Source organism: Heloderma suspectum, chromosome 6, assembly GCF_057233095.1.
Source record: "Heloderma suspectum isolate Gila_16-S chromosome 6, 16-S_ref, whole genome shotgun sequence".
Lineage (NCBI taxonomy): Eukaryota > Metazoa > Chordata > Lepidosauria > Squamata > Helodermatidae > Heloderma > Heloderma suspectum.
In genome coordinates this window covers 8,729,210-8,756,603 of record NC_139463.1, presented here as the reverse complement: position 1 = coordinate 8,756,603, position 27,394 = coordinate 8,729,210, and the positions used below count along the sequence as shown (strand labels likewise).

The 27,394-nt window shown below is 46.4% G+C and overlaps 1 protein-coding gene across 1 annotated transcript in view; it reads right to left on the bottom strand.

The window, feature by feature from the left end:
* The window catches only part of POU2F3 (POU class 2 homeobox 3), a 130,582-nt gene extending 119,549 nt beyond the window's left edge, over positions 1–11,033 (bottom strand). The window contains exons 1-3 of the mRNA XM_084807233.1: positions 10,914–11,033; positions 9,703–9,709; positions 9,193–9,324 (exon numbers count right to left, since the gene is read on the bottom strand). Coding sequence (XP_084663359.1) covers positions 9,193–9,324; positions 9,703–9,709; positions 10,914–11,033 — 259 coding nt within the window. The remainder of the gene's footprint in view (positions 1–9,192; positions 9,325–9,702; positions 9,710–10,913) is intronic.
* Positions 11,034–27,394: the final 16,361 nt, after the last annotated feature.

Below are 27,394 nucleotides of genomic sequence, written 5' to 3'. Positions count from 1 at the left end.
GCAAACTTGTTGCGATCAAGGCAGAGAGAGCAAACGCTCACCACAATCAAAGAGAGAGCCCCCAGCTTGCTCATTTTGGTATACCAGGTAGGGAGGAACTTCCTCATCAGGGCCTCCCAAAAGAAAATGGAAATGGAAATGAAGGAAGAGGGAAGCAAGTCAAGGGCCAGTCCTGCCCAGTGGAAGGAGACACTAAAGACCATTCAATCAACAGGGGTCCATCAAGCTTTCTCTCCCAGATCAGTATGAGCACTGGGTGGGATGGCTGGAAGCTATTTCCCCATTTCCCAGGCCTGTGGGAACGGTGTTCTGGGTTGTACCAGGTTAACAGGGAGATAAAGACTACCGACACCCTCAGGAGCTCCACTCCTTGTTGATGTCAGGGAATGGGGAGTGGGGAAAGCATAATGTATCCTGGCATCCTATCCCACCACTGAGAGCAGCACAGCAGCAGCGTTGGTTCCACGTTCAAAGGGGCCACACACAGTGCCCAACTCTCTCTCATTCTCTGATTGTATTGGATTGCAGCCAAATACAGAAAAGTGAGAATCTTTTCCTGCCTGCCACTTAGCAATGTGTGATTTTGGAGGAGTTAATTTCTTGAAACAGAGAGAGAGAGAGAGAGAGAGAGAGAGAGAGAGAGAGAGAGAGACAAACAGACAGAGTGAGAGAGATGCTGGGAGTGATGTTGGGAGGTCTCTTTGACCTTCAGAGAGAGCTCATGGAAGATAAGGCTACCCATGGCTACTAGTCATGATGGCTATATAGTATCTGCAGTATCAGAGACAGTATGCCTCTGAATCTGAGGTGCTCGGGAACATGAGCTTTGCACTCACGTCCCCTTGAGGGTTTCCTGTAGAATCTGGGCTAGACCTACGGTAGCACTGTATTCAAGTATTCACTGTCGGCATTCAGTATTCAAGGGCACTGATAACTGTTGGGGCACATTACACATTCTTTATACTGCTATTCTAGCATAATTCCCTGCTTTTTATTCCATATTATCCAAAATAGCGCAACTGAAGTCATTGCGTGTGCTACGAGGTATAAATGCGCAAGAGGGATATAGGGTCACCATGGTGGGATCGTCTTAATGTGACACAAGGTGTAGATCTGGACCTGGTTGGCCTCTTTGGGGACAAAATGCTGGTCCAGGTAGGCCTTTGATCTGATCCAGCAGGGCTTTTCTTATGTTGCCATGAAGCTCAACTCTGTGAGTGGGGGCAGCAGAGTTGGCTGTTCCATGAGGAAACTACACTCTGCACTTGCTCTAAGGTGCCCTGTTCTTTGTTATGAACGTCTCGACACTCCAGGGCTGAAACCTTGGCTCAGACTCAGACTGAGCCATGGCCTTGTAGTGCAGTGAAGGAAATTCAGGCTGCCTCGGAACCTGTTTCAAAGGGTTGAGACCAGGCATGTGGGAACCTATCTCAGCTGTCACCAGCAGCAGCCATTCCAGCAGGCTGTACTGAGGGTGATGAGAGGGACAGCAGGCTCATTCTATGCGCCCTGCTGAAAGAATAATTTCCCCCCTCTCCCTTCCCCATTCCTTTTTCCTTGTGTGTCATGTCTTTTAAGATTTTAAGCCTGGTTTCTTTCTGCTTTCGTCAGAATTGCTCCCATCTTTCACTTAACCAGGAACCCTTGAAATTCACCTCAAATGTTCCCTTCCAAAGAATGTGGTAGCCATTGTAGGTGGCCATGATGTCTCCCTTCCCCACACATTGTATGTGTTGTACCCCTTTGTGGCTAGAGCAGGGGCAAAGATTTTGACCCCAGATGAAGACCCTGGTTGCATTTGCACATAGGCAATCTCCCTCTTTTTCCCTGTAGTTATTATTGTTTTCTCGGTGTGATGAATAATTTTGCTCCAAACGGGAGAGAGGAGATCGATTGGCGTGTGTTTACAAAGAGACTCTAAATGAAAGGCAGCTTTGGCCTTGCCGCAGCCAGCTGCAAGCTAAGGCTCATCCAAACAGGGAGTTTTGGACCAATTTAACAGCCAATTAGATTGATGCAACCTTCACCTCCCAGCCCCTGGAGCACAAAAGCCTGTTGAATTGGCATTTCAAAGTCTCCTTGGCTCTATTTCCACTTGCTGAAATAACTCTGGAAGTGGCTAGCTTTAAGACATACTTAACAGCGACTCAAGAGGTCATCCAGGGCTTGAGATTTAATTAAACTGGGGCTTGGAATTGATTCTAGTACGTCAGGCTTGAAAGCCATGCTTCGAGCAGCCTCTGTCTCATTGGTTGCCAAGCTGAGGTGTCATGAGTAGCATGGGCCACAGGCGTTTGTGTGATTCACCCAGAAAGGGGCAGGAAAACCCACAGACTTGGTTATGGCATGAAGGCAGACTTCTATTCCTGCCTGTCTTTCCTACATGAGCCAGCAGTCGGCTACTATCCAGCTCAGGTGGCTAGAACCTATGGGATACTTAGGATCAAACTGCATGGCACATGAAGTGCATCAAAGCAATTTTGTTTGACTGAAATAGCCACCCAGGGGAATCCAAGCAGGATTGGGGTCATGACTTGCAGGAAGCGTTATGCTGTGGTCCCAACGAAAGCCCCACTCCAGCCCCATCCAAGCAGCAATAAGTCCCTGCAGGGAAACTTCCGCTGATCAAAATCAAAAAAGGAACAGCTGCAGCAACTGAATTCCCAGTGCATTTTGACATGGGTCTTTGTCAAGGGAAAAACTCTTTGAGGCTTTTCTGGACGATTCCCTCTCCCTTACTTCTTCCAAAGAAGAGTCTATTTTGATTTTGGTTTTCAGACTTGCAGCTGTTTTTTCTGATCCCTATTGGTACTGAAACTTCTGTTGATGCCAATGGAAGATTCCCTCCCAGAGCTTTTAATAGCTGGGGGGGTGGATTTGGGGGACTACAGCATGAGAGGGGGGTTAAACCCTCCCCTCCCTGTGTGCCATGGTACTGATCCTGTTGCCATCAGCATTTTTTTAAAGTGTGTTAGTTGCTCTCACATAGTAACAGAATGTATAGTTTTGAAGTTTTTTGAGTAGTGTTATTTTTTTAAAAAGTTTTTAATGTTGGTTTATTGCTGGTTTTTGCTTTATGACAATATTGTTGTTGTTCTTTTGTTTTGATCTGTTGTACACTGCCTTGGTGGTTCTTACATGAAGGTGGTATAAAAATATTAAAAGAAAATAAAGAATAATCCATCCTTAGATTCAAGCCACCAACCTACAGCTTCCCAGGAAAACTCACAATGGGATGCCATTGCTGAATTAACCCTCCCACCCAGCCAATAGCAGCCAATGAAAGGGTTGAGGGACAGGGATAAACTAATGTGGTGGAACCTATTTTTCAACTAAATCTTACTGGGGAAAGATGCAAGTTGGTGGCACCAATCTGTCTTCCTGTAACATGTAGTTTGGTCCTCAATAGAATAAGCAGTAGACAAAACCAGTGCTATGGCACAGATGTGGAAGGCTGTGCATTGGCTGTGCATTGGACTGGCCCTACCATTAGGCAGAGAGAGATGGTCGCCTCAGGTGGTAGATGATGGGTGGTCTGGAGAGGGAATCAACAGCAGCCCTCTGGCTGTTGGAGGACAGAACCATGTGTTTTGCACAGCCAGCCTGCGTCTCCTAAGTTCCCTTGCTTCCCTCAGGTGAGGTGGAAGATGCTGTCCCATCAGCAGTGCTGAAGTAAGATAACTGGAATGGCACATGAGGGTGGCGTGGCGTGGCATGGGGGATGGCATCTTGCTTTTTGCTTGGGCAGCAAAATGTCTTGGGCTGGCCCTCACTGAAGTGCACAGTAGAGAAGCAGGATATCCTATTTTGGACTTGTCTTGTGGCAAATTTGCCAAAGCACGTGTCCCCCACTACTGAGGACACTTCCTTGGAAAGGGCAGGAATAGACCTTGGAGGAAAGCTACAGATATTGTTCAAGGATCTTTCCCTACCCTGCAGACTCAGGGCAGGTAGAAATGTGTTCATTCGTATCATCCAAAAATGGTACATCAGACACACATTGTGCATCTAGGTCACTCATTTTCATCACCTGTTTGCAGCAGACCTGGCTAGCTATATTGACAACATTGCTGACAGCACATGAAGGCAATTCAGAGTGAGGGCAACAGTTCCCTCACTCTATACTTGATGACATGACAATAGCGCCTAGCTAATCAGGATACATGAAGATGTGACTGAAGGCAAGAGGACAATTTAGTGTGAGGGCCATGCTGCCTTCATTGGATTGCCATCGCTCTGAATGTGCACACACATTGGCTTTGTCTTTACCGATCACCAAAGAAGGAGCTGCTTTCCACAGGGGCTGATATTGTTCATGAAAAGTGCTCTACCTTCATCCCTATATCAGCTCAGGGTCAGGGCTACTGATTTCTCACTCCTTAGAAGCTATAGTTAGATTATTAGCTATTTTAATGGGGAGATTATGGCCAAATAAAAGTCCTGCTCTTCTTGTTTTACTTATTTCTCTTTCAAGGATAAAGCCTCTGTCAATCAACAGAATGAAGCCAACAGTTATGCTGTTTTAGACTCAGGCTGAACCAATAGGTGGCCATGTCTGAATCCAGAGCTGGAACTTCTGTTCTCTCACTCAGAATCCCTAAGGCTGAAGTGAAGCAGGAAGAAGGCTTCCATTGCTCTGTCAAACAGGCAAAAGTTCAGAACAGGCTTGTCCATTTCAGAGGCTTCAGACTGTCTCTGAGATGTGCTGGCTAATGTTTCACATCCCTGGTGTCACAGCACAGCATCCGTGGGCATTTTACAGGCCCTAGTGTCCCACCCACTCCTCCCTTTATGCAAATTTATTTTCTGGCACTCCACTCAGACCTGGGCAGCTGGGTCTAGAAACCAGCCACCATTTTAATTTCCCACAATGCTCCAGAGGCATTCTGGGAAATTAAATCCTGTTCTGGGGGCATTCTGGGAAATTAAAAATGGCAGCTAGCTCCCAGCCCTAGCCATGCAACGCTGATCAGAGTGCAGCTGCCGCCACCAGATAACCCACTGAAATAGGAGGGGACCCACCAGAGGGTGCTTTGACAAGGGCCCCCTCAAACCTGGAGCCTGCTATTCCCTTTTATGTCCGACTAGGCTTTTGAGAGTTCCAGGAAGCTCCCTTGGTTAGGCCTCAGCTATATTTTTGGAAATTTCTGGTTTAAGCCCCTGACCGTTTGATGAGCTAGGCATAATTCTCAAATCCAGGACTTTAAATTGATGTGAAATAAGGGCCTCAACAAACTTCTTCCCCAAGTGATGATGAGAATTGACATCCTATGGGGACTTGTGGGACTTCTGTGCAATGTCTGTTGGGGGAAAGTGGCAGAGAGACAGAAATCTGGATGTCCAGAATGCAAAGGAGTACTGCTTCAAATGCTCCTGGAGAAATCCATTTTTAGTTCTCTTCATTTGGAACCAAGCAGTGGTTTGGTTCCAACCCTAAACTGGAACGTTTAGGCTGACATTTAAATGTGTTCTTGAATATATATACATTAGCATTACTCTTGCCCCGAAGCATGGATCTTTATTTATTTCCTTGGGTGTTTACTGAAACATTTTTACCTTGCCTTTCCATCTGTAGAGAACCCCAAGGCTGCAGAAGTCATAAAACTATTAAGTCACTTACAGTCAACATTATTAATAAAGTATATGTCAGCAGAAATAATTCTTAGGAAAAATACCAACAATAGCATCAATAAAACTGTAGAAGCTGAGGACTAGATCAGTTGCCATGCAGGTAAACAGCTGAATCTGTTTAAAAACAGAGAGGGAAAGAGCCAGCTAGATATCCCAGGGCAAGGAATTCCACAGAATGGATGCCACCACCAAAAAGGTCTTTTACTGCATACCCGCACTCTGTATCTCAGCCTGCAACGGAACGTGGAGCAGGGCCTCCATTGAGCCTCAAGGCATGCAGGTGAGGAAGAGTGGCCAGGTGTCCTCTTCTACAGAGGACAGCCCTCCAAATAGAGGAGGAACTGTTCAGTTCCAGTTTAAAGATAATGAACTATAAGAACTACTGCCCATCAACAGAGAGGCCCAGGACAGGAGGCTGAATAGGCAAGATGCACAGGTAACCTGGTCGTAGTCTTCTACACTATGGTGCCCTGTGCTCTATTTCTATTTAAATTATGATGATTATTTCTAAATTTGTATCTATACATCTAAATTGGCATATGCAAATTTTATGCAAATCACTATCCTCTGCAAATCACTGTCCTCTCTCTCTCTCTCTCTCTCTCTCTCTCTCTCTTTCTTTTGGCTGTTCATAAGTGGTGAGTTTAAGGTGGGTTCATGGGGGAAAAGTTGGTCCACAAGATATCCAGGTCTCAACTCATTTAGAGCTTTAAGGTCATAGCCAGCAGTGCTGAGTTGGGCTTGGAAGCGAACCAGCATAGGAACATAGGAAGCCACCTTATACTGAGTGAGACCATGATTAGTTTTTCTAGCTCAGTGCTGTTCAAAATAACTGGCAGTGGCTCTCCGGGGATTTAGACAGGACACAAGAGCCTTTCCCAGACAAATCTCGAGATGCAGGGGATCAAACCTGGGATCTTTTGCATGCTCTACCACTGACCACTGCATCCCTTCCCCATGCAGCCAGTGAAGATGGTATACAGATATAATACGATCAATGACAGCGAACCATAATCTCTACTGCCTAAGAATGCTGAAATACTGCAGCACTACTGCATATACATTTTAGGGTCAAAGTACACAATATGTTCAATGCACAGCACACAGCTGACTCCTCTCTTTATTAGTCTAAAGTAAGTGTGTGGAGCCCCAATCCAGATTAGGATCACTGCATGCAGGTACAGGCAGTTTAAATCTTCCTCCCCCTCTCCGCTTGCCCCCAGCCATTCGTTTTCTGAAATTTGTCCCCTAAAAAACAAATCAAAAATACATTGCCACCAATGGATGTGCTCTCTCTCTCTCTCTCTCCCTGCACAGGAGCAGGGATTTTGGAAAACAAGTGGTCCTTTTTTGGGAGCCCCCATCAAATGAAGTGAGGTGGGTGGCTACTAAGAAAAGGGACTTTTCTGTTGTGGCACCCTGGTTGTGGTATGCCCTCCCCAGAGAGGCCTGCTTGGCACCTACATTGTGGTCTTTTTTTTGGCACCAGGTGATTTTGGCACTCAGGCATTTTAGTCTTTCCGTTTCTGTTGTTTTTAAATTTGTTACTGCATTTTAAACCTTTGCACTGCTGCTAGGTTTTATTTTGGCTTTTATTTTTCATTTGGTTTTATGCTGGAGTTTGAAAGTTTAAAATGTCTATATTATGTTTTATCATGTTGTATTTTATGGTTTAAATTGTTGTGAACTGCCCAGACAGCTTCGTCTATTGGGCGGTATAAAATGTAATAAATAAATAAATAAATAAGTGGAGGGGGGAGGCTTAAACCTCCCCATCCTGTGTGCGGTGGTCCTGATTCAGATCAAGGCCCTGCACACTTACTTTAGAGCAGGAAAGAAACAGGGTCAGCTGCACACTGCACATTTAACATTTGGTGGAATTTTTATCTTAGACAGAGGTCACACTGCACCATGGACTTCGTATTGCTCCCAGTGTTGGACCACTGAATCATTAGAGTACATATGGATATGCATTTTTAAACCCTGCAAAAATTCAGATGCTATATGAATACAAAATTGATGTTGCTGCAGCATGGAAAGACTGACAATGAGCAACATACTCTGCAAAAGCACTGCAGATTTTGTCAAGGCTGATAAAACTCACATTGTAAGGCTTACAAGGTAATATTTAGAGCTGAAGCAGGAAACGATGGGAGGGACCAAGTGCATGGAAAGCAGACCCCCAAAGGTGTCAACAGGGTTGTTTATTGGCCCAGTGCATGCTGCCTCTAGCTTTTCAACAACAACAACTTCAACAACAACAACCAAAAATGTCTTCCATACCATCAAGCACTAACTCCAAGGAGAATCTCCTCTCCACATTCTTCTAAGATTTTGAATGGACAGAAACTCAGTGTTCAAGACAAACTCTTGACATTCTGAATTTCAGCACAAGCACTAACCAAAAGCAAAATTTGACTTGGTATTTTTGATGTCTACATGTACTAGAGCATACCTCTTGATTTGAACAGTGAGCTAACATTTCCCATGCTGAAAGACTTTCCATTAGATTGGTGCAGAAGATTCCATGACATTTGGAAGATATCCCAGACTCCCAACATACTGAGCTATCACAACAGCAGCAAAATAATTGCTTGGAGGTGCAGTGAAATGAATGGAGTTGGAAGGATGGTGGCCCGTTTTACAAAAAGATCTAAAATTAGTTGGGCGAGGGACTAGCAGTGCTTTGGGTTCTGGACATTAAAAGACTGGGTCCTCAAGCTCTTTTGAAAGTATCACTTATTCATACTGGAGGGAACAGCCCTGCAATAAACTCTCCTTTGAACTTACTAGCCCACAAGGGTTTTCCTGGTTCTTGTTTTCCATGGGCTTAACAAAGGACTAATTTGAGCCTTATTAAAACACTTTTAATGTGTCAGGATAATCTCACCTTGCCCAGGTCTCTGATAATTACGATAGCAACATTGCAAACAGCAAAGTCATCTCAAAGGAAAAGCTTCAGAGGTTATTTTTGGCTAGGGCCATGTGGAGGCAGCAGAGAAACTCCACCTTTCTTGGGAAGTTGCAATTTCCTTATCAACCTTTCAGATTTTCCCGTAACAGTAAGGGTCATTATTATTTTATGTGTAAATGTATGATGTAATTCGAGGGCAGGATACATATTTTCTCAGTTCATTATAGATGACTTGGTTTCTCCAACACCATTTCAAAAGATGCCTGGTGAACATTTAATGTCACTTGAATGGGCCTGGCAAAAACAGACACACATTCCATTTCCCACAAAGCCCCCCAGTTCTTCCAAAGCTACAGCAGTCATGCTGAATCCATGGGATGGAGGTCGTTTTGAACACAAGATCAAGTGAGCTGTGAAGTTCCTATGGTCCAAATCAAAGGAGATGTCATTCTGCCTATCATGCAGACTTGTGCCTCAGCTACTCTCTGCGTCTCAGATTTTGACACCAACCGGCCTGCTATTGCAGAAACCAGCTTTGAAAGGCCTCAGCTACAACTTTCAGCTCACATCCCTCTCTTTGAACTTGCCCTGCTGGTGCCCTAAGCTGGAACCAAAGCCCAGACAAGAGAGAAAAGAGCACCTCTTACCAGGTTCTATGTGGCTGCCTTCGTTCTGTGCTTCTGTGGAGTCTGCCACATCGCCGCTCATCTTGATATCTGCAAATGAGATACAAGTGGATTTTAATAGCAGGGCACCATCCACAGCCTGTGCACCTTTCACTAAGCGGCATCAATGAGTGTGTCATTATAATAATGTCATCAGACTTTCAAATTCCCAATTCCTACACATCCAGCCTTTCGAATATTCATAAGCTCAGGGCACTGCTGTTCCTTCCCTCTTGTTGCTGCTCTCTCCTCCACTCCCTTCCATTCATGTTTGAGTCATCTTCTTCATTCATAACCTAGGTCATAGCTGGAGAACTAGGACAGCCCTTTCCTTATGGGTTTCCCCTCTTGAAGGTGGAGGAACCCAGGAGAAAAAACAGCCCCATGATTGCTCCTTGATCCTAACGGCCTGCCACATTTTCTCTTGAGGGAAGGAAGCGTTTGCATCCTTTCCCTACTCTACTCATTGAGTTGATGTGCAAGGTGTTCTACGGGGCTCCTAAAAGAGGAGAGTTACACATACACTCACAGAAGAAAGGGCATGTCAGGAAACAGAAGACAACAGAAACCATAATGCCGCCTCAATAATCTTTACAACAACCCTGTAAGTAGGCTAATATTTGTTGCTTATTCAGTCATTTGCTTCCGACTCTTCGTGACTTCATGGACCAGCCCACGCCAGAGCTTCCTGTCAGCCGTCGCCACCCCCAGCTCCCCCAAGGTCGAGTCTGTCACCTCCAGAATATCATCCATTCACCTTGCCCTTGGTCGGCCCCTCTTCCTTTTGCCTTCCACTTTCCCTAGCAGCAGCATCTTCTGCAGGGTATCCTGTCTTCTTATGTGGCCAAAGTACTTCAGTTTTGCCTTTCATATCATTCCCTCAAGCAAGCAGTCTGGCTTTATTTCCTGGAGTATGGACTGGTTTGATCTTCTTGCAGTCCAAGGCACTCTCAGAATTTTCCTCCAGCACCACAGTTCAAAAGCATCGATCTTCCTTCTTCGCCCAGCCTTCCTTATGGTCCAGCTCTCGCAGCCATAGGTTACTATGGGGAATACCATTGCTTTAACTATGCAGACCTTTGTTGTCAGTGTGATGTCTCTGCTCTTCACTATTTTATCAAGATTTGTCATTGCTGTCCTCCCAAGAAGTAAACGTCTTCTGATTTCCTGGCTGCAGTCAGTACAGTATAGTATATATATTAGTATATAGGCTAGTATAGAGTTCCCCAAATTACAGTCATATTGAGAATTCATAGAACGTTGTTGTTACTTTTTAAATGTTCTTAAAACACTTCACTCAGTAGGCCTCAAAGGTTGCCCGGTGTTATTACCTCAATATTACAGATCAGGGGCTGAGACGATGAAATGCCAGTTTGTCTAAAGTCTTTCCTGTCTAAATTCCTGGCCGAGGTGCGACTGGAGCAAACAGTTGCCTGGCAGGGCTCCTGTCCTGAAAGGTGGCCTAGAAATATTCTAAATAAATGAATTAAATCAACCATAATGCTACACTAGCTGGAATAGCTGAAGAAGATCTGATTCCTTCATTTAGGCTTGCCCCTCTCCTCCCAAGCCAACTCCTTCAAGGTTCCCTAAAGGTAGATGGAGCCGCTCTGCTTTGCAAAATGAAACAACACACCTCATTCGACAACATTTTGCCTACCCTTGATGATGCTGACGATTTCTTAAGATTTTAAACAATTTACCCTGAAAACGTCTGTCCCTGTTGCCAACTTTCTGGATCCCAGATCTTCACCAGTGTTAGCCAAGAAGGAATTTGGAGGCCCGCGTCCTGTCACAGAGTATGACTCACTATCTCTTCTCATTAAACACAGAACCAGGTACATTTAAATACACCTGGGTACCTTTTCAAGAACTATTTTAACTCTTTGCAACCTAATTGGAAGGGAACATTCTTTCTTTAAAAAAACACACACAATTTGCATAAGTTTCCAGTAGCCAATTCCCTTTTTGAGAACGGGAGGGTGATTTGCATCAGTTAATAACACTTTGTGTGTGTGCGCGCATGCCTGTTCTGTGTGGTTTTGCCAGGTGAGCTCCCCTTTAAAGAGACATCGCTTGAAATCAGGCAAAACTCTGTGAAGTGCAATTGTTCTTCTCAAGCGGGCAGAAGAGATAATTGACTCAGCCTTTCTGTATCATGCACATGACAAGGCCGCAGAGAAATCCATGAATAACAAAAGATAATTCCAGGGTTTAGGAAGCAAGAAGATTGACAAAGAAACTTGAAAGCAGCATGTAAATTCCATCTCAGAAGTGTATGGTAGGGCTGGCCCTGTATTTTCAGGGCTAGGTCAAAGCTCTGAGCAGCTTTAACCCCAAACCAGACCCAGAATGTGGGTTGTCTACGCCAGAGCCCTATGTTTGGGGCCTTGGACAGGTAGAAAGTCTTGCTCTGTTGACCAAGAAAGGGTACAACACCAGGCTCCCAGTTAGATAACCCATTGCTGGCTAATTCAGAGGCTTCATATTGCTGGCCAGTCACAGGGCGCTCTCCCCACCCCACCCCTCTCTCTCTCTCTCTCTCACACACACACACACACACACAAACACACACGCGCGCGCACACGCACACACACCTATTTCATTTCTATGGCTCAATGGCCTCAGAATACGTTAATCTTTCATAGCTCACCACACTTGATCCCAGAATCAACACATAAGATTCTAGGTGCAAGTCCTTGATGGTACAAACACCAAATTTACACAATTTAAATGCAAGCAATTTAAACCTGTATAGAGGGAGATGAAACGGTTAAGCGGGGCCATTCTACCAGGTCTGCTGGAAGGCTATTTAATTTTTTCCTCTTCCTTTCCCATTCCCTTTTTCCTTGTGCAAAATGTCTTTTAAGACTGTAAACAGGGCCTGTGCTGTGATGCTGACTGCATAAAAGCCACTTGGAGGGACTTTTGGACTGACGAGTGGGATAAAAATTGTTGTTCAGTCGTTCAGTCGTGTCCGACTCTTCGTGACCCCATGGACCAGAGCACGCCAGGCCTTCCTGTCCTGCGCTCTCTCCCAGAGCGTGCTCAAGTTCATATTCATTGCATCGGTGATGCTATCTAGCCATCTCATCCTCTGCCGTCCCCTTCTCCTTTTGCCTTCAGTCTTTCCCAGCATCAGGGTCTTTTCCAGAGAGTTTTCTCTTTGCATTAGGTGGCCAAAATATTTGAGCTTCAGCTTCAGGATCTGTCCTTCCAATGAGCACTCAGGGTTGATTTCCTTTAGGACTGACTCATTTGACCTCCTTGCAGTCCAGGGGACTCGTAAGAGTCTTCTCCAGCACCACAGTTCAAAAGCATCAATTCTTCGGCGCTCAGCCTTCCTTATGGGATAAAAATTTGCTGTTGTTCAGTCGTTCAGTCGTGTCCGACTCTTCGTGACCCCATGGACCATAGCACGCCAGGCCTTCCTGTCCTGCGCTCTCTCCCGGAGCGTGCTCAAGTTCATATTCATTGCATCCGTGATAAAAATACTTCAAAATAAATAAAATAAACTGCCCTCTCTTGCATCTTCACCTTTCTGTCACTAGTCCTTATTTATTGCTGTTCATGGCTTTGCCCCATCCTACCTTTTGGTCCTTCTTTCCCATTACTTTCCTGTCCATGACCTCTGTTCTGCCAGGTTGGGGACCCTAGCCAACCAAAGGTCTCCAGCTCCCTAAAGGGCACAATCCTATACATGTTTAGACAGAAAAAAGTCCTACAACTCCCAGCATTCCCCAGCTAGCCATACTGACTGGGGGATGTTGGGAGCTGTAGGACTTTTTTCTGTCTAAGCATGCATAGGATTGTGCCCTAAATGATTCTGCTGCTCCGTGCTTGTTGTCCCTATGCATGGGATGACCTCCCTGAACATGTATGTCAGTGCCATCTCCAGGTTTTTAAGGGCCCTTGGGAAAGGCACCTTCAGTGGTCCCCTCCCTCAGTGAGTCTACCTTCTCCCCACGAGTGTCAACAGCTGCTCTTGCTGCTCCTTCTCTTTCTCATCATTGCTCCCACTGTCTTGCTTGACAGGCAGACAGGCAGGGAGCAAGTTGGCCATGGCATATCCTGCTCCTCCTTCTCACCACTACCATTGTCTGGTCCAGAGTGAGAGGCAGGTGAACAAGCAGGTTGCAGGGGTGAAGATGAGGAGCAACTCCATGGGGCTCTTGTCAGTGGGCCCCTGCTGGGGTGAGGACCCTTGGCATAGGAATGTCAGAGGATTCCATCTGGGGGTGAACCTGGACATATTTTTTTCCAGTTTGCACCCACAGATTTCATTCTGCTTCCCTCTGTAGGTGCTGACTCACTCTGTAGTGAGTCAAGCCAGTATGCAGATTTTCACGATTTCTTTTTCATGGCAGCAATTTGCGCATCCCCTGGGTTCCGCCATGTGCGCAAATTGCAATTTGCGCAATTAATACTTTTTTGTGCATCTTGAAAGGTGCGCACGTATTCTTGGTGGTTATTTTTTTATTGCCACCCTTGCACAACTGTGCAGCATTGCAAGTCCACCTAGGTCCTTTATGTGGCCCCTCAGACATGTTCCCCTCTTGTCAATGTCCTTGTCAGTTTCATCTTCTCCACTTTACTTTGTTTAGCCCAGCAGAGCCATATTCCATTCTCATCAAACAACGTGTCAGTTCCCCCTCTCCCACCCCACCTCCTTTGCTCAGGAAGCGATTTGACAGCTGTCAGTGTCAAGCATGCACAAATTACCCACTGACAGCTCAGGAAAAGGTGAGCAGATCTTTGGGGTGTGCTGCTTCCATTGCAGTTTACTTTTTACATTACTTTTTTTGCGGCTCCCTTTTGCAGTAACAAACCGATCAGAGAGCTTCAGCTATGGGGCGGTATAGAAATGTATTAAATGCAATGAAAGTCTACATGCATTCAACTCTGTGATGCTTATCACTTGACAACTGGTGCAAAGTTAAGGGATAGGACATAGGAAGCTGCTTTATACTGAGTCAGAGCATGGGTCCATCTAGCCCAGTATTGTCAACACTGACTGGCAGCAATGGCTCTCCAGAGTTTGAGGCAGGAAGATTTCCAGCCCTACCTGGACATGCTGGGGATTGAACCTGGGACCTCCTGCATGCAAAGCAGGGGCTCTACCACTGAGCTACAGACCCCCTCTCTTTTTTTTGGGGGGGGCAGAAGGGATAATTTGCATGTCTGAATGCACCATCCAGATGAAACATCTCAGATAGCATGCCAACCTCAGGAACCCCACGTTGGGGCATGCACACTCCCACAGTGCTTGCCCCAATCCTGGTCTGGCCATGGTACAGAGGAACAGAATGCAGATCCATGATTGGAATGCTGGGAACTGTTGCTGCCCTGTCAGGTATAATTAAATTGATTTAATATCAAACAACCCAGTTACGGTAAGAGGACTCTGTCGCGTGTCCTTCAATCAGCCAACCACCTTTTGAATTCCTAGTCTGAAAGCACCTTTAGACCTGAAGCTATAAACCAAATGAATTGCTGCCAGCATAGCCTGGGAAATGCATTTGGCACAAAAGGAATCTTTGGGGCTGAAACTGTAAAAGTTGGAGAGCTCCTTATCAGGGGGGTTGCTAGCCAGGGGAGGGGCTTATTGTCCTGTGCCCCTTTCCCAAATCATCATTACTGCATGAAAAAGTTAACAAATACACAGATACCTGCTAAGGCAACTCCAGTGCCTTCAATAGTTAACACCAAATCGGAGCAAGAGCCAGCCCTCAAAGCCTTGCGCAACGAAGCCAGACTAGTCAGTTTCATTACCACGCAGAGCAAGTTTCACCCATCAGCTTTCCCACACAGCTTCCTCACTTCAGTTGGACTGCAAGAGAAAGTCTGGCTACCAGGCAAAAGAGCAGCGCAGAGAGGGTTTCTCTGAAGTTTCCACTTCAGCCACCTGCACTGCCAAAGAGGCAAGCTGCTTTTCAGTATGACCTTTGACACCCAAAAGTGACTTTCCTCTTTGGCAGGAAGTTTTGCTATCAAGCCAAAGAGTAGCATGCGGGAGTGAGGGGTGAGGTTGTTCTTTGAAGTTTTCACTGTAGCCACTTGCACTGCCCAAGAGGCAAGCAGCATTTAAGTTTGAATTTTAAAAGCCCAAAGTGAGTTGCTTCTTCAGCAAAGGGAAATATATATATGAACATCCTCTAGCTGTTCAGCATTTGGCCATAACCTTTCTTTTGCAGCCCTCTGGGGGCCAGCTGGACATGTATGAGTATGATGGTCTCCAGAACATAGGAAAAGCACCATTGATCTTGTTGAGTTTTTACAATCTTGCAGTGAATGTTATTGCTATCTGAAGCAACCATTTTCTCCAGCTCATCATCTAATACTTCCCAGACTCTACGATAACATCAAAGGCCTTCCTCTGAGTGCCTCTCCTGAGGGAGGCTTGGAAGGTGGGAACAAGGGAGAGGGCCTTCTCAGTGTTGGCCCCCCACTTATGGAATTATCTCCCCACTGAGGTCCACGTGATGCCAAGACTGTCATCTTTTCAGTGCCAGGTTAAGACCTTCCTCTGCTCCCAGGGATTTGATGGTATTTGATGGCATATGATGGGACAATTCTGTCAATTGTTTCTGTTGGGTCCAGTGTTTTAATTTAACCATTTTAGCTGTTTAAATTGTTTTAAATTTTGTATGTTAGAGATTTTATATTATGTTTTTATTATCTTGTATTGTGATGTGTATTTTTGGTGAACCACCCAGAGAGCTTCAGCTATTGGGTGATATAGAAAGGATGATGATGATAATAAGTTTTTGCAGGTGAGGTTTTTGTGCCACCATTTGAAACGTGACTTGCACCTATCTTTTTTGTGCTGCTGAGACTTGTGCTCATTAGCACAAAAGCTCTGTGCTAGCCTTTCCCAACCTGTCAGACCACAGGTCCCATCATACACATTGTCCATGATGATTGGGGCAAGATGGGACTTGTAGTCTAACAGGTTGGGAAAGGCTGGCATAGAACATGCCATGTTTTTGTGCTAATGAGCAAGTCAAAGATAACAGCAGGGTCCCTCCAGGGGGTGGGAATTGGAGGCCAAACCTTGCCCCTGTGGAAAAATCCAAGGAGGCTCCACAGGCCAGAGGTTCCCCTCCTATGGTCTAGTGGACCGACACCGGTTTACTGAAGGTACCTGCGAATGAGCAGATTTCTCTGGGTTTGCTCTGCCCTGTGATCTGGCCCTATAGAATTCCAAATTAACTTGGAGAATCTCAAAAACTAATTGCAGAATTGGAGCACAAGCAGTTTGTTGCTGCTCTTATTAGTACCTTTTGTTCATTTGCATGTTCCTCCCTTCCCCACCGCTACCTGCACATTGATGAAACACTGCAAAAAAGGAAATCTGAATCTCAGTGGGACTGTGGGTCTCTCTCTCTGGTGTTTTAGTGGTGTGTATATGTGCTCTTGCAGATGTGTAAAACACCATACAAAGAAGAATCTCTGTGCAATCATGTACACACAATAACATCAAAGATTGCTCTCCCCCCACCCCCCAATATTGATCCATGCACCTATGCTTATCAGGAGAAGGTGAATATAAACTAAAGGGAGTGAAAGGTGCAGCAAACAGCATTCTGTACCTAACTTGGATTCCCCCCCCCCAAAAAAAAATACTAACAACACAGAGAACAATGAAAGATTACTAATGCATCTGTCCAACTTTGGAAACAGGACCAATTAATTCAGAAATCCCAAATCAAGGGAGAAGTTTGGCGTCCTTAAAGATCACATTACCAATTTTTTTTGGGCTGAGATGAGATTTGTGGTTGAAATGAACTGGGGGCTTTCGAGTTTATAGCTTATGCTCTTAGGGTGCAATCCTATTGAGACAGATGGTCGTCTCCGACTTCCTCTGCAGTCAGAGGCAACTGCCTATCCACTGCAGGGTGGCTGAAGCATGGAGGAGAGGATTCCTTCTGTACTCTGGCTGCCCTGCTGTTTGCCTTAGACTCCCGATTTTGAGGGCCTAAGTGTGGCTTCGGGGAGGGGGTGGGAACAGGGCTGGAGACTGCATAGGAAGCTGTATAAACAGCCTCTGTGGTCTCCTCCCTTCCCCGCCCCTGGGAACGCCCCATTTTCACTCTCTCTGTGCTCCATGTTATGAGCACAAAAAGGCACAGAGGGGCAGCTGGCATGGTTCTCTCCGCCCCGGCTATAAGGGGGAGGGGGAGGGGAGCACATTTCCCCAGCTACGAGCTCCTAGTGCTGTCTATGAGCTCAGAGCTGGGAATCCAAGGAACCCTGTCTCCCCTAGATGCTTTCCAGGGGACACAGGATTGCTCTCTTAACCACTAAATGATATCAGTTCTCTAAACTGTTTCTACAGGTATGTCTAAGCTACGACTAACGCATCCGCCACCAACGCTCCTGTGTTGGGCTGATTAAAGTTTTGAAAATTCCATTGCTTGGCTAAACAATAAACAAGTTTCTAATCCTCATGTGTGTGTGTTTTTTCTCCAAGTTTCATAACTTCATGGCAAAACTACCAAAGGACTGAAACAAAGAGGGTAAGTCAAAAGCCAGCTAATGCATGTTAGAGTCTTGTGGGGAGGTCATTTGCACCAAATTTTCACAAACACAAATGCGTTACATTTGCCAGCTTCAATGATCTCAAGGTTCGCATATTCAAGATCCCCTTTTTGGCTGGCCACCACGTTTGTGAAAAGGCAAGACAATTATGCTTACCACAAAATTAAAATAAGAGAGCTTTGGCTATTGGGCAGTATAGAAATGAAGTAAACAAACAAACAAATGCCAGTCGGATGGCAGCCTTCTGGTTCTTGCCATGTTCTTGAACTTGTGGCCTTCGGTGCTTGAATGATATACCCGTGCTTTCTTTGATCATGGCAAGGCAGAACCTGGACCATTGTCCATCACACACACAACATGCAGAGCATTTGAAATCTCCCTGCAGAGAAAGATACTCAGGAGCACAGAAAAATGGGTTGAGGGTTGCAGTTATACTTGCTGAAATATACATATACATTCATGAAAGACTTATGTACAGATGTGATGACAGATGCTTGATCCAGAAATAGACTCGGAAGTCTGCCTCCAGTAACCAACTCATTGCTATAGGTATATGATTCCACATGGACCTATGGCCCGATTGGAGTCCACCAGGAGAACAGCCTTCTTTGGAACTCCTTGCCCCTGGAGGTAAGGCAGGCGCCAACACTGTGTTGTTTCCAGTGCCTCCCGAAAACAGCACTGTTCCAGGAGGCATTCCTTAATCGACCAGCCACGGTTTCTATTGGAATTCTGTTTTGTTTTGTTTTTAAGTATGATTTTAAGGTGATGTTTTAATCTGATTATTCTTTTACTGTTTTATCTTTTGTGTTCACTGCTCCAAAATCTGTTTTAGATATGGAGCGGTATACAAATATTGTAAATAAATAAATACAGTCTGTTAAAGAAAACATCAAGTAAAGGCTAATCATCATCATCCTGCAAATCCAATGGCTTTCTAGGTGGCTTACAACATTTGCAACCATGCAATAAAAACAACAATCGAAATCACAAAATAAAGCAACAGATCAACTTAAAACAGCAACAAATCAATCCAGCCATCACCTTAAATCCAGGATGGTGGCCTTCCAGATGTTGTCGGAGTGCAACTCCCATCAGCTCTAGGCAGTATAGACAATGGTAAGGGATGATTTATTTATTTATTATTTGTTTAAACCATTTCTATCCTGCCGTATATAATTAAGATCTCAGGGTGGCATACAGATAAAATCAATGTAAACAGTATAAAAATAAATAAATTAAAACACCTAAAAACATATTAAACGATTAAACAAGCTAAAACCAGTTAAAATCTAAAACACTTAAAACAATGTGCTTGGGAATGCATTTAGCCCTCAAAGGCTTTGGTAAAAAGCCATGTTTTTACTTGGCGCTGAAACAAGACCAATGTCTGCGCCAATCGGGCCTCCAAGGGGAGGGCATTCCACAACTGGGGTGCCACAGCAGAGAAGGCCCTCTCCCACGTCCCACCATAGTGTATGTCTCATACTGGTGGGACACAGAGGATGGCCCCTCTAACATATCTCAGTTCTCGGGCAGGCATATATAGGGAGAGGCGCTTCCTCAAGTATCGAGGCCCCAAGCCACTTAGGGCTTTAAATGTCATCACCAAAACCTTGAATTCTGACCGGAAGCGTATTGGCAGCCAGTGCAATTCCTTTAAAACTGGTGTTATATGGTTTTTATGGGGTGTTCCGGTCACAGTCGAGCTGTTGCATTTTGCACTAGCTGCAACTTCTGATGGGAAGCTGCATTCCGACAACACCTGGAAAGATGCCCGTTCCCCATCCTGCCTTACATTAAAGCAGCAGCTATTTTGAAATGCCCCAGTAAACAGGAAAGTTTTAAACTAGCAGCTAAAGCTCAGTAGAACTGGTGCCAAGCAAACAGATGTGGGGAGGGAGTTGCACCACCACAGGGGATGTTGCACCACCGCAGAGAAAGGGCCTCATCTCTGGGACCTGCCCACTCTTTGGAGAGAACTGGCCTATGCAAGAAAGATCTCAACAACTGAGAAGGTTCTGATCGGACCAGGTGGCCCTTCAGATGGGCTGGGTACAAAGACCATTTAGGACTTTATAGATCAATGCCAGCACTTTGAATTGGGACCTGAAACAAACAAAAAGTGTTTAGGAGCTGGCAAAATAAGTTCCCAGTCAACAGACTCGTAGCGGTATTCTGAACTAGTTGTAGTTTCGGAGAAGTCTTCAAAGGCCTCCCCACGTGAAGTGCATTGAGTAATCTAACCTAAATATTACCAGTGCATGGAGAACTGTGTTGAGATTGCATGAAGCATCACATTCAGCCAGTCATCTTTTCCCTGGAACCTTGTGTGGAATAATGCTCAGATCTGCGATTTTGCACTTCCAGTGGGAAAACTGCTGCATATCTGGTCTTATAGATTAGTGTTCTGATCAGACAACAGGGTCTGAGAGTATTATTTTTGGAACCACAGAAAAAAGGGGATAACTAGATGTTTTGCCTGACTGCGTTCCCTCTCTTAAGGAGATCCCTGTGCTTTCAAATGGTGAATGATGGGCAAAAAAGACCATTTCAGGTAATAACAGGCACAGAAAGGCACTGAGATGGCACGGAAAATGTCGCATGTCTTTTTTTGGGAATTAGTGTCCCAAATGTGTGTGATGCCAATTTGTGGCAATGGTGGTAATATCACAAGGAGTAAAGGAACCCTAACCCAAATTGTGCCCTTTTCATTACTCATCACAACTCCTTTGTTTAGTGCATAATTTCTAAAACGAGAAATCTTTTTTAGAAGTCAACGTCTCTTCCCACTAACTCCAAATGTATGTTTCTGTGGAACAAGGGAAGCTATTAAGGATTACTTAGTAATGAGGAGGAAAGCACTCGAGACATGCTCAGGGGCCCTCTTAATACTTCACATTCTGCAGTCAAAAACAGGTGCCAAAGCTATACCGCTCAGAGCTTCCGCTACTGGGTGGTGTAGAAATGTAACTAATAAATAAATCAAGCTAAAGTCTGGTTAGCTCTCTCTCATATTGAAATTAATTACCCTAGCCTGGCTTTCTATTGGCAGTCTTCCCCAAAAGTGTGTGGGGGGGAGGGCTGTCTCTCAGGTCGGTCTATCTACACTGTCACCTATGTGGCAGGAAGCACTAGAAGAACATGACGTCATTGTCTGTGTTAAGTACGAGGTAGAAGTCAGAGATAGCTAAACGTAGGAGATCAGATGGGTCAGCATAAGCTCTAAAAAAATTGCAGAGACAGAACTTTATCCACACACACACACACACACACACACACACAGGCACAGGGAAAGTGCCAAAGAAAACAATCCATCTGCGTGGACCCAAGGCACACTCCCTCTCCCTGTTTACCACCGGCTTCGATCTACAAGTTGTGCCTTCCATCTTCTTAGCCATCAGACTCCACACCACATATTCTGAGCTGTAGCTTAGGTGCAGAAACATTCTTTTGTTTTTATTTTAACTACAGTGCCAGTAGGAGAGAGCAGCTTTCCTGAGCACGTGCAAAGAGCATCTTTCCTTCTCTAAGGAAGTCAGCTGTGCACCACCGGCACCTGGATATCTGAGAGCAGAGGGATAAAAATGCCTCCAGGTCAAAGGGCATGACTTCCCATGCGAGTCTGAACTCCAGCGCCTGCCAGGTTCTGGGAAATGAAGCGCTTTGGTGGGGTCTCCCTGGCTTGGGAGAATTTAGCATTCCCCACCCAATGCCGTGTCCCCCTCCCGCACTTTCCTGGAGCAGACAGCTCCCTGCATACAACCCATCCCCCCATCTGGCATTCCCCCGTCGCGGTTCTCATCTGATACATGTGTGCACGCACCCCAAGGCTGGGAGATTAGAGCGAAGAACCGGAGCTTGCCAGGGTGGAACTGACAGCTCCAGGTGCCCCCAGGGGCTTTTAGAAGGTAAAACGTGGAGCCCGCCCGCCTCTTGCTCTCCAGGCTTCCAGGTGAACAACAAGAGCCATCTCGTCCTCCTCCCGGCCTCCGCTCCAGAGCCTCTTACCTGTGTGCTCTGAGTCCAGGTTCACCATCCTGCTGGAGGAAAAGTACCTGCTGCAACCTGGCCAGCCCCCACCCAACGTGGTGGCCTGTGGGGCTGCCAGCTTCCCTCTCCCCCCGCCTCGGCCAAGATTCTCCCTCCACCACCTCTCCTGCCAGCTGCTTCTAACACCTCTGGCTCGGCAATGCTCATTGCCACATTGAGGCAGGTGAGAACACTGCTGGGCTGGGCCGCACCCCCTTCACACTTCTCATCCCAGGCAATCTTCTTTTATTATTATTTTATTTTACATCCTAGGAACCTGGCAGGCGGCCCATGCAAAGCAGGCGATTTGCATATTGCTAACTTCATTTGGGCCCGGTCCCTGCAGCACTGGGAGAAAGGAGGCATGGCGGGGGGGGGGGAGGCAGCCAGCAGCACCCCCTCGCCGATCTCTGCTCAGGAGACCCATCTCATGTGCCTGTGAACGAGGGGGCGCTCGTCGAGGTTCAGGGGGTGCCCCCTGGGTCCTATCCCTCCCTTTTAGGAAATGTGGTTGGCTGCCCTCCCACGTGGAAGACAGAGATGAGTGGAGTGAAGGCACCTGCCTGGGCTTGCTGAAAGGAGCCTTCAAAGCTCTGAGGGGAAGGTTTCTCCCCACGGCTGCTCAGCCCCAAGAGAGGGCTTTTGATTTTCAAAGACCCCAGGTGGGCAGGCAAGCAGGCAAGCGTCAAGGCGATCCTGACTGGATCCCAAAGCCCAAGCAGCCCTGGGAGAGTGGGTGGGTGCCTGCCTGCAGCAGTGCAGACCTGCGTGGGCACAGGAGAAGTGGCTGTGGTCCAGGGGAGGGGGTCTGATTGCAACATCAGAGTGACTAAGCACTCATCATGATACCAATCTGTACCAATGGAGAAACCCGGGGCCAGAGAGACAGGCAGGGAGGAGACATGACTTGTCTGAGGAGACGGGGAGACTCGGTGGCAGAGGAAGGATGAGAGATCAGGCATTCTTTGCTGGGCTGACAGTGCCCTCTCTGCCACATCCACCCACCCTGGGCTGTGATGCCTTACTGGTGGATATGTCCCTTGCTTTGGGCACATTCACGTGGGCTTTTCAATTTAACAAGCCCTGCTAGCTGATAGGGGCTCCACAGCTTTGCAGCTGACTTCCCTTCAAGGTGGTGGGCAAGCCATCTCAGACTTCCAGACTGATAAGTATGAATGTATCCAGTGTATAAGAAATGGACCTTGCCTTAGTTATCCATGAACTAGTGATGTCTAGGCTTGACTACTGTAATGCGCTGTCCGTGGGGCTGCCTTTGAAGATGGTCTGGAAACTTCAGCAGGTGCAGAATGCAGCCACCTGAGTGCTGGTGGGGCTGAGACTGTCAGATCACATAACACCTATAGTGCGACAGTTGCAGTGGTTAAAGCCTTAAACTTTAAAGGGGAAGGACCACATTCACCCACATTAGCCTGCCAACACTGTAAAATCAGCAACAGAGGCCCTTCTCACTTGCTGTGAAGGTGGATGAGTACACAAGAGAGGGCCTTTCCCACAGTGGCCCCACACCTCTGGAATAAGTCGCCATCAGGGGTCTGCCAGGCCCCATCCTTGCAAGCTTTTAAGAACGTCTTGAAGACTTAATTGTTTACTCCAGCCTTACATGGCTTGGGACCACAACACCTGACAGTACCTCTCCTGACACGAACCTACCCATACACTACATTCAACATCTAAGGCCCTCCTCTGGCTGCCTACTCCAAGGAAAACTCAGAGATGTAACAAGGGAGAGGGCCTTCTTGGTGGTGGCCCCCAAATTTGGAATGATCTCCCCGACGAGGCCCGCCTGGCGCCAACATTGTTATCTTTTCAGTTCCAGGTTAAGACCTTTCTCTTCTCCCAGGCATTCGGCAGCATATGATAAGTTTTAATCGATCCTGGAATGCCTTATGATTATGGTTGTTTGCTTGAGATTGCTTGTTTGAAGTTGTTTTAGATATATGTTCTCTTGTGTATATTGTCTGTTCATGTGTTTTCAGTGTAAATGGCTTTTAATCTCTGTATACTGTATTTTTAATGTTTGTAATCTTTGCAAACCACCCAGAGAGCTTTGGCTATTGGGTGGTATAGAAATGTAATTAATAAATAAATAAGTGGATCATTCATTTATTCACTGGGGAACATGGGCAGAAAAGGGCTATTACATTCTAGCCCTACCACATCTGCTTTCCACTGGGGCCCCTGGTTGTCCATTGTGAGAAAAAGGACACCCAAATAGATCAGCCTTCCTTTGGCCTGATCCAGAGGGGCTCTGATGTTCTCGCGTATCATGTCAAGTCATACTGCCTTGTTCTTTCTTTTTTTCTGCTCCTGAACTTTCTTCCAATCAAAGGAACAGGAGGGAAGGATGGTAGTGCCCAGGAAATGGGCATCAGGCAGTGGGGTGGCCAGAGGGCCACCTGTGTCCTTACAGGACTAGGTCTATGTATAGCGTGGCCAATCACTCATTGCCAAAGAAAAGAGGACAAAAAAGGACAGTGATTTGCATAAAATTTGCATGTGTTAATTTATTTGTTTAGAAATATGATTAATGTCACCAAGACCAGGTAACCTGTGCACCTGCTGAAGGGGTTGTCCAGGTGCAAGAATCGACCCCTGAGTCCTTCCAGGGAGACCTAGCTGTTCATCCCATGACCAACAGCTAATGGTATGGAAGCAGGGCCTTCTCAGTAGCGGCACTCACCCTCTCAGATGCGCTCCCACATCGGGCCCGAGAGGCAGAAACTTTGGTGAACTTTAGACGCCTCTTGAAGATGCAAATTGTTCCTCAGACTTTCGCTCATGTGTCATTGCGCTGCTCTGTTTTACCATTTCTGTCATGTTTGTAATGCATTTATCATTTTATGTTGTTCTTATGTTGGCTTTTAGATTGCATTTTATATATTTCTCATGTAAACTACTTTGAGATCTTATGATGTCAAGCAGTATATAAGTAGTTTAAGGGTGTAATCCTATGCATGACCGAAAGAAGAAGAAGAAGACGTCCTAGGAGAGGGCATTCTCAGTGGTGGCCCCCCATCTGTCAAACAAGCTTCTAGAAATCCAGATGAGGTCCGCTTGGCGCCAACACTATTATCTTTTCGGTGCCAGGTTAAGACCTCTCTCTTTTCTCAGGCCTTTGGCAGCACATGACGAGTTTTAATTGGCCCTGGATGTGTCTTTAGTTATGACTGACAGTTCAAAGTTGTTTTTAGTTATATGTTGTTTGTGTAAATTGTCTGTGTGCTTTTATGTAAATGGCTTTTAAACTTTTTATATTGTATTTAATGTTTTAACTTCTGTAAACCGCCCAGAGAGCTTTGGCTATGGGGCAGTATAGAAATGTAATAAATAAAATAATGATGATAATACAACTCCCAGCATTCCCCAACCAGGATGGGGACCTTTAAACTGGATTTGAATCAGCCTTTCAAACAGAGAATACTTTCAAATACAGGAATGTCCTCTGTAAAATAGGACACATGGCCAGCCTCTCTCTCTCTCTCTCTCTGTATAAAGAGCAGCAAGGTGAGGCAAGCATCAAGGGCCATTGATCAAGGCACATCACACCCCTGACCCACGTACCAGAGGTATCCTCACAGGCTATCCACAATAGCATACTATACAGTGAAAGATGATTGTGTATCTGAGGATCAAGGAAGAGGGGTGAGCACGGAGGATGGGGAAACCAGTCATGCAGGGGCATGATCTGAGAACAAGCTGCCCACATTGCATGCAAATTGCCCAAGGCTTTATGCAAATCTGCCCTGGAGCTTTGTTTTTGAAATTGGAGCTGTGGCATGTTTCTTACCCCTCTAGGCTCTCCCAACACCCTTCCCAACCCTGGTGCCCTCCTTGAGACACGTTGGGCTACCGCTCTGCCCCCCCCCAGCCAGCCATGCTAGCTGGGAGCTGTAGTCCAACACGCAGGTGTGAAGCACCCCTAAGCAACGTGTGAACTAGCCTTTCCAGCATCAGAATGCAGCAGCCTTTCTTCCCCTATTTTTAGAAAAAACACTTGTGCCTCCAGCTCTACCAGGGACAAGGGAGTTAAACCTGGATTGACTTCTTGGGCTTGCTCTGCCATGTGAAGCACCTTGGATAGCTTTTTTTGAGTTCTGACTGGTTCTGACTGAAACCCGGAGAGGATTTACCACCCCACTGACATTGGCGCCACCAGCCTCCACTGATCACAAGGCCTTGTGCTGCGATTCCGTCTTGGTGTGCTGAACGGATTTTCTGTGGTAAGAAAAAAGACAGAAGCAGCAGCATGGGAAACCACTGGAGGGTTGCAAGTAAAAGACAACGATGTCTAGAGATCCTGCAGAATTCCGTGGGGTGTGAGAAAACCCTGGGTCTGCAAGCGCCCCCCCCCCCCGTTTGCTTTTGCCCAGAGCTGTAGTTGTTGCCCAGCTTCTCTGTTGGACTGATGGACAGAAAAACAGGTGCTGAGCGCTCTCTTGTGGCCCTTTCTAGAATCATGAGAGCCACATTTATTATGTTTCTCTCCTTCCAACATCTCCAGACATGGAGACCTGCCGCAACATTTAACACGAGAGTCACTTCTGTATATATTATCTTTAGTTTTCCTATATCTGTCCTTTTCCTATATCACAACGTATGGCTGTGAGAGCTGGACTATAAGGAAGGCTGAGCGCCGAAGAATCCATGCTTTCGAACTGTGGTGCTGGAGAAGACTCTTACGAGTCCCCTGGACTGCAAGGAGGTCCAATCAGTCCATCCTAAAGGAAATCAACCCTGAGTGCTCATTGGAAGGACAGATACTGAAGCTGAAGCTCAAATATTTTGGCCACCTAACGCGAAGAGAAAACTCCCTGGAAAAGACCCTGATGCTGGGAAAGACTGAAGGCAGAAGGAGAAGGGGACGGCAGAGGATGAGATGGCTAGATAGCATCACCGATGCAAAGAATATGAACTTGAGCACGCTCCGGGAGAGAGCGGAGGACAAGAAGGCCTGGCGTGTTATGGTCCACGGGGCCACGAAGAGTCAGACACGACTTAACAACTGAACAACATATTTGCCTAGATATATCCTTCACAGACTCCTATCTCTCCCCTCCCCTCCCGCCAGTGCTGGTTCTTGGTTTCGGAAGCCCCTAGGGCAAGACTCCCTCCATGGGCCCCCTCCCTCAGTGAGTCGACCTTCTCACCGCCAGTGTCACCAGCTGCTATTTCTCTTCCTTCTCTTCCTCGTCATTGTTACTACTTGCTTGCTTGGCAGGCAGACAGCCAGCGAGCAAGGAGGCCGTGGGATCTCCTGTTCCTCCTCCTCCTCGCCACCATTGTCTGGGCCACAGCGAGAGGCAGGCGAACAAGCAGGTTGCAACGGTGAACAGGAGGAGCAACTCCAGGGGGCTCTTGCCAGTGGGCCCCTGCTGGGGCGTGGGCCCTCGGCAGGTGCCCGGCCAGGCCTGCTCTTAATGCCAGCTTTGCCTCCCGCTCTCTTGTTCACTTCTCTTCTTGCCAGCACTGATGGGTAAGAGCCAAGTGGGCAATTCAGCATGTGTCCAAACAGAGCAAAACCCTCTACCACCAGCTCATTCTGCCCTGAGTGACAGGTTATACTGAGAGCCCTGCCAGAGACAATGGTTTT